A 10,373-nucleotide genomic window follows, 5' to 3' on the forward strand; every position below is an offset into this window, starting at 1 on the left:
CTTTGGTTACAACATTGTTAAATTTGGCTTCCTTGTGAAATGTTGGCTAGGCCGCGGCGAATGTTGTAAGGCTTGAATGTGTGCTGCAACAGTGCGTTTCACAAGTGTAATTTGGTTATGGAATCGATTGTAGATTATAGACACCGATCAACTCCTGCTGGAATGGTTGGCATTGAATTATGCTTGCATTTACGTGTTGTTCAGACCTCTGATATTACTTTAGGATCGAAAACTGTTATTGTATTATGCAATTAACTTTAAAGTGCGCCCCCCCCCCCCCCCCCCCCACCCTCGACCCTCCCCACCGCTGATTGTAAATTATTGTCTGTTCTTATTTTTAATTGGCTGTCCGCAAAAACGGGCGTTCGAGTCGTACAATTTTTGCTCAACCCGAAAATGGCTGTTGTGTGAATTGCGTTCCTAGAATGAATGCAATGAATCCGAACTACATGCTGCCTTACTGTCCCGAAAAGCACTGTGACCAGCATACGTTCAGCGACTCCGTTGAAGTGCGTAAATAGATGTTGTAGATATTAATCTTAATGCAAATACATACAGTACAGCGACAACAAATTTATAAATACTATTAATATTAATTCTATCTATACATTAATAAATATACAAACAGAATATTGTTATAACTGCAACGCAACGGATTTTAAAATTGGGGATATGATACTCTTTGTTTCGAAATAAATTTATTAGGATGCACTTCAATTTTAAAAAATTCCGGAATATAAAATACAAAACGAAACACCTTTCGGCGTGGTAAAAACAACTAGTGACGATGGCACCTTACATTTATCATAATTGCAATGAAAACAACGGCTTGGAGTTCTTTTTCGGGATTTACTTTGATCTTTATTAGAAAATTATTGCGAGTCTCTCAATAGAATGTGTTAATCCTTACTCATATCGTAATTCATAATTAAAAACATCTTTACATGACTAAAGGCGATCGATCGAGTTTTATTGATTGGTTACACTATATACTTAAATCTGCATTCGTAAATTTGCCTTAACTTTGCTTGCCCGATGGGAACTCAATTCAATTGATTAATTTGCTAGGTGATAGGTAGGTAACCAATAAGAATGTGCCTTGATGGGTTAGGTTAGTGGGTATTATTGGGGATGCTGGGGGACAGGAAGAAGTTGTGTTCCTCGCAGGAATGGCCGAAAAAAAGGAGCTCATCCTGCGCGGACACAGAAACTAAAGCAACCATACATTTCGTATATGTATGTACGGTTCAAATTGCTCCATAGTAGTATCGTTCATTAACTGACTTTAACAACCCGGCGTTTTCAATGCATTATTAATTTTGATCCAAGGATGATGGGGTGAAGTAATGGGTAGAGTTATAGATATATATGTATATAATATAGTTATAAGTAGATGAGAGAAATGGAAATTCACCTCGTTTTGTATTATGCCTAATACAGTTCTACACGAGTGTCTCTCTCTCTCCCTCTCTCTTTCTTTCTCTCTCTCTCTCTCTCTGCGCTCTGTGGCTCTTGGCGTTCTCTTGCACTCAGCTCTCTCTCTCTCTCTCTTTCTCTGATCACTGATCACTGATCGTTCGTTGATGATCGTTGATTTCCGGATAGCGTTTTATGGATCTCGTATCCCAGATTTCGGACTTTGGATTGCGGATTTCGCCTTGTCTGTCGTGAAGAAACATTTATGTGGGGAGGTGTGGCATAGAAGTTACCTGGTTGGTTCTTCTTTCTCATATATCTTCCTCTCTCTCTCTCTCTTCTCTCTCCATATATATCTTCTACACCTTGGGGCTCCTTTCCTCAGATGGCGGCTTCTGGAATACGTTTGCAGAGGGAAAAGTGTGAGTTAAGTGAGCCAGACCAAAAGTGTGGGGCGGTTAAAAGTGGATAGCGCATCTTAGACTAATTTCGAGCTGATCGTGTATATAAAGATACGTTTTCAGAGTTCATCTGAGTGTGGGGTTTATTTATATTTATATTTTAAACATTATTATTAGTATCTTCTTTTTTCTTTGGTTTTTTGTGGTACGAACAGTACAAAACATACAGCTAGGGGGATTTCGATTGGCTCTGGACAGAGATTCAGAGATCGCGTCACAAATTACAAAAGTAATCACAAAATTCGACTTAATCAATATCAATATGAGTATAATAATTTTAGGGGGTCGGGGGTCAGTCACAATTTACCTGTTTGGTGAAGAGGAGGGGGGAACATGAACATACATACATGTGTATGGGTTTTTTTGGGAACTCGAACTCTCTCGCCCTCTCTGTCTTTGCTCTGTTTGCTGTCTCCCTCTGATCACTGCCTATGCTTGTGTTTCGTCACTTGCGTTGTATATTGTATTTGATTGATTATAATTTAATTCGATTTAGCAATTCAATTACCTCGTGATTTTTCGTGGGTGTCTTGGAATCTTGACTTGAAGAGTTCTCGCTGGGGTTAGTTTTTTTTTTTTTTATTTTTTTTTTTTTTTTGAATCTTAAAAAATAGTATAGTGCAGGGGAAGGATGGGCGGGGCAGAAAACCACAACAATGAGTAAGGGAGTCACAAAAAAAAAAGAAACTGGAATATGTAGAGTTTTGACGGCAAGCCGACGATCCTTTTCCAAGGTTAAAGCTCTTAATTAACATAGGTTTTTCAAATATATTCAATATCATAAATCATTAGGACAAGCAACAAAATATTTGCAAAATCCAAAAGAATCTTCCTTGGAAAGGGCTAATCGGTTGTGTTGGTCCTTATCGCTTGATCAAATGTACCTGCAATCTCTCTCTCTCTCTTTCTCAGTCCGTCTCTTTCTGGCGTTTAAGGTACCATGGCTCATAAAGTACCACTTGGGTACTCGAAACCCATCCCATCGCAAAGAAATGACCCAGCAACCCAGTGGCCAAGCGAAGCCAAAATCACATGCAGTTCGAGTGAATCTCTTTCAAATTCGCTATATACATAGATATTACTATATATACATACATTTATCGTTTGTGGTTTATGGGGGGGAGGTTGGATGTGCAGGGAGGAATGTGGGGGGGTGGAATGCAGAGGGGAATGCGTGGATCTGTATCTGTTGGGTTAGTTAAGCGCATAGAGATAACAGTAAGGCTTGGTAAATACCTGTTTCAGTCAATGTCCCACTCACAATTGCAAGGGAAACGCCCATAGAACGCTCCGTATCTCCCTAATCCTCAGCCTATCTCTTGGTCAATATATATGTTCATAAAGAAGTCTGATTGCCCAGCACTTGGCAAGATCTTGTATTTATATGCCATAATTGATTACTCTTAACTCCCTTAATATTTCATTAATAGATACCCTTTGCGTATACTACGTGCTGTTGAAAATTGTTATAGTTGCGCTTGAAAACTACATAGTTAGAGTAAAAGCGACTTTGATGCTTTAAAGACCAGAAAAGTTAACCATATACTCGTTGGTCCGTCGGTTCGTTTCGAAGTAGTGGCCCCTGGTGGAAACCCTCACCCGGATCTCAGCCCAACTGGGTACACACATTAATGGGGGAACGCGTGTGTGTGTACACAGATATAGATCGATATAGAGTAATGGTACGGAAACGAGTATGTCAACAGAATGTGGTGGGGCACAATGGCGCCTGAGTGTTACTTTTTACGGGTTTATCAAGTGTTGGACTCACCTCAGCGCACTCGTTACTGCCAGCTCAGATACTGTTTCTTTCTAACTGTTTTTTGATACATATTATTATTTTTTTTTTTTTGAAATTGTGTTAATGATTTTGGTTTTTTTTTTTTATTGGGATACCTCGATGCTGCCGCCCGTGGCCACGGCAGCTAGTGCTTACGGATTGCGGACTTGCAGATTGCGGATTTGCGAACACATAAGACGAAGAAGACTGAAGATCGCAGATCGTAGATGATGGGCGAGAGATTGTGTGTCGTGTTGAACTCGATCATATTTAGTTGTACGCTTTCGGTATGGGACTTTGGGAACTGCTCCTGGACTCTCTCTAATTATTTACTTGTGTTCTTGGTTTGCTATTCACTTGGTTTCTATTATTTTTGGTCTCTAGTAGCGACTGCGACTCCGACTGCGGCAATGTCGTTCGCGGCTGTCGTGGCGGTAGTGGTTATGGTTGTGATTATGGTGGCTCCGGTTGCTCCGACTGCTGCCGCCACCCCCGCCACCACCTCCTCCTCCGCCGCCGCCACCACCACCAGCACCACCTCCGCCACTGCGCGAGTACGAGTGATGGGAGCTGTGGTGTGACTTATGGTGATCTGAAACAGAAAGACAGAAAGGTAGTTTAATAAGCGCTCAAGTGCCGTGTGCAAGTGCAAGCGGGATCCCGGTCTCCAATAGGAGGCGAGGCAACTTACGGTGACGCCGATCCGAGGGCTGGCGATTCTGAACATAGTCGCGACTTCGCTCGCGGTACTCGCTGCGTGGCTCGCTAAAGGATTAAATAATGGAAAACGCACCGATTAGATATATTATTGATCATCACACGACATTAACTACAAATAGATTCGTTAAATAGTTGCTCAACATGGTCTATACGATTTTGTGACATCACATAGCTTGCTGTTCGTGCAGTAACCAAGTGATAAAATAAACGCAAAGTAATCAAACAGCATTACTCATAGTCACATTGAAGGCATTCTGCCAATTTTCTTGCTTGAAGAAGAACGTATTTTTGTTTTCCGATCGATTCCCAGGTGTGCATACATATGCAGGATACATGACTTGGGACCTTACCGTCTGCTTTCGTAGGAGTGGAAGCGCTGCACTCGGCCATCGCGCCGACGTCGTTCCTCCTGCTCGCGCTCCTTCTGGCGCGCCTCGTTGATCTCGGCCACTGCGTTGCGCAGCTTGGAGTAGCCCAAATGTTGTTTGCCCATCAAATGGTCCTCAATCCGCTGCTGTGCATCGCCGACGATCAGGAATGCGCCGCAGATCTCGCACACCTTCATCTGTTTTTCGGGCATGGCGTCGTGCGACCAGCCAGCCGCCTTGCCATCGCTCTTCTCCGTTTTGTCCTCGCTGGCTGAGCCAGCAGCTTCGCCGGCCTCGTCTGTCGATGTGTTTACTGCCGCTGCAGGTGGCGCAGAACTTGGCGCTGCATCCGGCTCTTCATCGGGGGTGATGGCGGCTGGTAGAGGAGTTGTTGGAGTTTCCTCGCTGGGATTTGTGACAGGACTGCTGCGCGTTTGCTGCTGCAGCTCATCCTCCGGTGACTTGGTCAGGCTGATGCTGCTGATGGCCTTGTGGTTGGACTCGTATTGCTGCACCAACTGCTCCTTCTCCTCCTTGAGCTCCTCGCACAGGGTCATCAGATCCTGGGCCTGGTCCACATCCCCCCGAATGCCGGCTTCCTCCGCCTCCGAGAGCAGCTTATTGATCCTGGCCGTCAGGTTGGCCAGTTGCTCTTGATGCCTGCTTAGGGGTGCCGGTACATTGGGCTGATCCCTTTGCATTAGGAGCAAACGCTGTTTGCCCTTCTGGATCTTGCGATCCACATCGTGCAGCATCACATTGCAAAAGCGCAGGAACTCATCCTCGTACTGGCGCTTACGCTGCGAGGGTCGAGCATCCTCGTAGAGATGTCGGGCTTCCTCGTCGTGGATGCGGGCACAGGGGCCCAGATCCGCGCGGGTATTTATGAATAGATCGTGCGGACAGAACTTAACGTTGTAGAACTGACAGAACTGCGGAATAAAACACATTATTTGTGCGGGGTTGCTCTTTACCGCGCCATAATCTGCGAGTACTCACCTCCGGATCCTCCCAATTGACTTTGGCGCCCGCCTCCGAGGGATGCAGGTTGCGATTCCTGCCCATCAGCTCGTCGAGCATCTGCCTGGCGGCGTCCACCATTTTCCGGGGCTCCTTTGCAATTTGTTGGGACAAAACTCCGAAGGGGGCGGTGGTGCAAAGTGGTCCACAGTGGTGTCGGTGAATCCAGTGGTGCCGCACCGACTTTTATGGCCAGCACGGTGCCGGCGGACAGGTGCACCCACTTAACACACGTGCAACGGCGCGGGAGGCACGTACTCACGCAGTTTTATCAGAAAACTTGCCAAAATAGAATCAATAAAATTATTTCACGGAATTCGCGTGGTATCGATTAATTCGAAATGAACCTATCGGTCCATATCGTTTTGCGACATGCGTGGGAGACCTATCGGTCTTAAAAATGTACTAATTGTGTTGTTTATCAGCCTGGTAAAGCCATTATTTATTAATAATCAGGTTTAATGATTAAATACTCAAGCTGTAAAAAGTATTTCTGTAACTTGTGCCATTTATCTTGTGGACCGTTAAGTATTTCAAATTAGGTTATTTTTATAGCACATCTCATTTAACTTTTCTACTACTCTTAACTACTGCTTAACTACTCTGTTTTCAAAATTAATGTATTTAAAGAATGCAAAAACTATGTATGGCTTGGCAAGGAATTTGAATAATGTTTTCAAAGATAACAAAAAAAAAACAATTAATTTATTAATGTGACCGTAACATATGTTTACATTTGCTTTTGAATAGGTGGCATCTCTGCGCACAGGCGCTGCCACCCCCCAGCAACTGTCAGAAAAAGGCGCCAAAAATTAGCGAAGCACGCAGCTGTAAACATTCGCAAGAAACCAAAGCAATCCCCGAATTTAGCGCGTTATTTACCAGTTTGAAGCGAGAAGTGACCCAAAATGGATGTGGCAGATGCTCAGGTTGGCCAGCTGCGCGTGAAGGACGAGGTGGGCATACGGGCGCAGAAGTTGTTTCAGGATTTCCTCGAGGAATTCAAGGAGGACGGCGAGATCAAGTACACGCGCCCAGCCGCCAGCTTGGAATCCCCGGATCGCTGCACCCTGGAGGTCAGCTTCGAGGATGTGGAGAAGTACGATCAGAATCTGGCCACCGCCATCATCGAGGAGTACTACCACGTCTATCCGTTTCTCTGCCAATCGGTTTCGAACTACGTGAAGGACAGGATCGGATTGAAGACCCAGAAGGATTGCTATGTGGCCTTCACGGAGGTGCCGACGCGTCACAAGGTTCGCGATCTGACCACCTCCAAAATCGGCACCCTCATACGCATCTCCGGCCAGGTGGTGCGCACCCATCCCGTCCATCCGGAGCTGGTTTCGGGCGTGTTCATGTGCCTCGATTGCCAGACGGAGATTCGGAATGTAGAGCAGCAGTTCAAGTTCACCAATCCCACCATTTGCCGCAACCCCGTCTGTTCCAATCGCAAGCGTTTCATGCTGGACGTGGAGAAGAGTTTGTTCTTGGACTTCCAGAAGATTCGCATCCAGGAGACCCAAGCAGAGCTGCCTCGCGGCTGTATTCCCCGCGCGGTGGAGATCATTCTGCGCTCGGAGCTGGTGGAAACCGTTCAGGCTGGCGATCGCTATGATTTCACGGGCACTCTGATCGTTGTGCCCGATGTGAGTGTCCTGGCCGGCGTGGGCACGCGGGCAGAGAACAGTTCCCGCCACAAACCCGGCGAGGGCATGGATGGCGTTACTGGTCTCAAGGCACTGGGCATGCGAGAGCTCAACTACAGGATGGCCTTCCTCGCCTGCAGCGTTCAGGCGACCACAGCGCGTTTTGGCGGCACCGATCTGCCGATGTCGGAGGTGACAGCCGAGGATATGAAGAAGCAGATGACGGATGCCGAGTGGCACAAAATCTACGAGATGTCCAAGGATCGCAATCTCTACCAGAATCTGATCAGCAGTCTGTTTCCCTCGATCTACGGCAACGATGAGGTCAAGCGGGGCATTCTGCTCCAGCAATTCGGCGGCGTTGCAAAGACCACCACCGAAAAGACATCGCTACGTGGCGACGTCAATGTGTGCATCGTGGGTGATCCCAGTACGGCCAAGTCGCAGTTCCTCAAGCAGGTTTCCGACTTCTCGCCGCGTGCGATCTACACCTCCGGCAAGGCATCCTCGGCAGCGGGCTTAACCGCAGCCGTTGTGCGCGACGAGGAATCCTTTGACTTTGTCATCGAGGCGGGCGCCCTCATGTTGGCCGACAATGGCATTTGCTGCATTGACGAGTTCGACAAGATGGACCAGCGCGATCAGGTGGCCATTCACGAGGCCATGGAGCAGCAGACCATATCGATTGCCCGCGCCGGTGTACGAGCCACTCTCAATGCCCGCACTTCGATACTGGCCGCCGCCAATCCCATAAATGGTCGCTACGATCGCTCCAAGAGTCTGCAGCAGAACATTCAGCTATCTGCACCGATTATGTCGCGTTTCGATCTGTTCTTCATCCTTGTGGACGAATGCAATGAGGTGGTGGACTATGCCATTGCCCGCAAGATCGTTGATCTCCACTCGAACATCGAGGAGTCCGTGGAGCGGGCATATACCCGCGAAGAGGTCCTTCGCTACGTGACATTTGCGCGGCAATTCAAGCCGGTGATTAGCCAGGAGGCCGGACGCATGCTGGTGGAGAACTATGGCCATTTGAGGCAGCGCGATACGGGCACGTCGGGCAGGAGCACCTGGAGAATCACGGTGCGCCAGCTGGAGTCCATGATCCGACTGAGCGAGGCCATGGCCAAGCTGGAGTGCTCCAATCGCGTGCTGGAGCGGCACGTCAAGGAGGCCTTCCGTTTGCTGAACAAGTCGATCATTCGCGTGGAACAACCGGACATACATTTGGATGACGACGAGGGCCTGGAAATGGACGATGGCATTCAGCATGACATCGACATGGAGAACAATGGTGCAGCGGCCAATGTGGATGAGAACATGGACACCTCCGCCAGCGGCGCCGTGCAAAAGAAGAAGTTCACGCTCTCCTTCGAGGACTACAAGAATCTGTCCACCATGCTGGTGCTGCACATGCGCGGCGAGGAGGCGCGCTGCGAGGTGGAGGGCAGCGATACGGGCATCAAGCGCAGCGATGTGGTCACCTGGTATCTGGAGCAGGTGGCGGAGCAAATCGAATCCGAGGATGAGCTAATCTCGCGTAAAAACCTCATCGAGAAGCTGATCGATCGCCTCATCTACCACGATCAGGTCATCATTCCGCTCAAGACGTCCACGCTGAAGCCGAGGATGAAGTTTCAGGGCCAGGACGATGACGAAACGGAGGACGATCCCCTGCTGGTGGTGCACCCCAACTACATTGTGGAGTGATACCAGCCGGACAACAGTTAATTATTCTCTTATCTAACTAGTTAAGTTTCTGTTTCCACGTCTTGCTTTTTTTTTGGTCACCCAAAACAATGTATTTAGCCGTAAGTGTAGAGTTTAGCGACATTACTAAAAACCCATTAAGGATTTTTGGGGCCCCTTTGCGGCCCAGTTACGTTCCAAAATCATTCATGTTTTCGCCACAAAAATAAACGTTCATCTCAAGTTTCAGTTGCTCGCTCATTAAAGGAGAAAAGGTGTATGGGACGCAGCTGCTGGCCAAAAATGATACGAAATCCATGTTTTTAGCTTGGTTTCCATTCATTTTAATTGTACAGATGCGTTGATTAATTGCCTATGAAATAAAAACGAGGCCCGCAGAGCGATCGAGAGTGTGGCACATTCTACTTCTCGAAGGTGTAGTGCTTGACGCCATCGCTGGGGAATTGCTTGGCGGCCACGGGGCGGTACATCTTCTTGTCCTCCAGCCAGTAGTACAGTGCCAGGCAGCCGGACATGACGCCCAGGAAGCAGACAAAGTAGTACGCGTTGCTGTAGCGCGGCGGTTCGGCCTGCGACCAGCGATCCTCGCTGTACAGATCATGATCCGCCGAGATCTACAAATGAGAATTAATTAGGCTAGATGTTGTGAAGCTAACTAAGCTGCTGCTGTTAGGCACATACGGGCTCGTGGTGGTTGCGCTTGTGCTCCGGATAATCCCAGGGATAATACGAGTCCTTGGCCTCAACGCCCAGACCGCCGCCCGTTTTGGGATAATCTCCGTAGCCCAGACCGTCGTCAGCATACGGCTTGTACTCCTCCGGCAGCAGATAGTACTTCTTGGCCGCCGCCAGACGCTCCTTCTCCGTCTGTGGATACGGACCCGGCTTGTAGTCTTTGTTCCAGCCAGCCACTGAAACGGAAAAGGCGAGTGTTTGTAGCATTCGGTGCATGCAAAAGTTACGTAAACAAAACAGAGGAGCAGGTTGCCTGCGGATGCCAGCGCATCGGGATCTCCACTTACTGCTGCGGATCGCCTGGCGTGCCACGGCGGGATTGGCGGCGCACAGCTTTTGGGCCAGGCACACGGTTTTCACAAACGCCGACATTGCAGGCTCGCTTCAAAAACAGTTCACAAAAAGTTTCAATTTCCGAAAAAACAGCTGTTCGCCTGCGGATGGCACACAAACGATAGGCCAGTTGCTGATTGCTATCGATACAATAATTGTAGTTGCAAAAAAAAAAAAG

At 47.8% G+C, this 10,373-nt stretch overlaps 3 protein-coding genes across 3 annotated transcripts; 1 reads left to right on the top strand and 2 right to left on the bottom strand.

Annotated features, from left to right (window-relative positions):
- Positions 1-835: 835 nt before the first annotated feature.
- LOC120454987 (luc7-like protein 3) lies at positions 836-6,114 on the bottom strand. The gene is made up of 5 exons (XM_039640779.2): positions 5,745-6,114; positions 4,728-5,677; positions 4,349-4,422; positions 3,649-4,249; positions 836-1,811 (listed from the first exon to the last, which is right to left on the bottom strand). Exons 1-4 carry the CDS (start codon positions 5,844-5,846, stop codon positions 4,038-4,040), a joined length of 1,338 nt encoding a protein of 445 aa, XP_039496713.1. The 5' UTR covers positions 5,847-6,114; the 3' UTR covers positions 836-1,811; positions 3,649-4,037.
- A 435-nt stretch (positions 6,115-6,549) lies between these two features.
- On the top strand, positions 6,550-9,355 carry LOC120455627 (DNA replication licensing factor Mcm6). The gene has a single exon (XM_039642013.1). The coding sequence runs from the start codon at positions 6,674-6,676 to the stop codon at positions 9,125-9,127; it is 2,454 nt and encodes an 817-aa protein (XP_039497947.1). The 5' UTR covers positions 6,550-6,673; the 3' UTR covers positions 9,128-9,355.
- A 79-nt stretch (positions 9,356-9,434) lies between these two features.
- Positions 9,435-10,323, bottom strand: LOC120455632 (NADH dehydrogenase [ubiquinone] 1 beta subcomplex subunit 8, mitochondrial). The gene is made up of 3 exons (XM_039642019.2): positions 10,150-10,323; positions 9,809-10,038; positions 9,435-9,741 (listed from the first exon to the last, which is right to left on the bottom strand). The coding sequence occupies exons 1-3, from the start codon at positions 10,232-10,234 to the stop codon at positions 9,529-9,531; spliced, it is 528 nt and encodes a 175-aa protein (XP_039497953.1). The 5' UTR covers positions 10,235-10,323; the 3' UTR covers positions 9,435-9,528.
- Positions 10,324-10,373: the final 50 nt, after the last annotated feature.

This window comes from Drosophila santomea, chromosome X, assembly GCF_016746245.2.
Source record: "Drosophila santomea strain STO CAGO 1482 chromosome X, Prin_Dsan_1.1, whole genome shotgun sequence".
Lineage (NCBI taxonomy): Eukaryota > Metazoa > Arthropoda > Insecta > Diptera > Drosophilidae > Drosophila > Drosophila santomea.

Bases quoted from the DNA above. Each gene is read 5' to 3' on its own strand.
- LOC120454987 (XM_039640779.2), bottom strand. From the start codon at position 5,846: ATGGTGGACGCCGCCAGGCAGATGCTCGACGAGCTGATGGGCAGGAAT. The intron at 4,423-4,727 runs GTAAGGTCCCAA...TTAATCCTTTAG, and splicing joins CACTCCTACGAAAGCAGACG to CGAGCCACGCAGCGAGTACC. The intron at 4,250-4,348 runs GTAAGTTGCCTC...TTTCTGTTTCAG, and splicing joins GCCCTCGGATCGGCGTCACC to ATCACCATAAGTCACACCAC.
- LOC120455627 (XM_039642013.1), top strand. From the start codon at position 6,674: ATGGATGTGGCAGATGCTCAGGTTGGCCAGCTGCGCGTGAAGGACGAG.
- LOC120455632 (XM_039642019.2), bottom strand. From the start codon at position 10,234: ATGTCGGCGTTTGTGAAAACCGTGTGCCTGGCCCAAAAGCTGTGCGCC. The intron at 10,039-10,149 runs GTAAGTGGAGAT...TTTCCGTTTCAG, and splicing joins ACGCCAGGCGATCCGCAGCA to TGGCTGGCTGGAACAAAGAC. The intron at 9,742-9,808 runs GTATGTGCCTAA...TCTCATTTGTAG, and splicing joins AGCGCAACCACCACGAGCCC to ATCTCGGCGGATCATGATCT.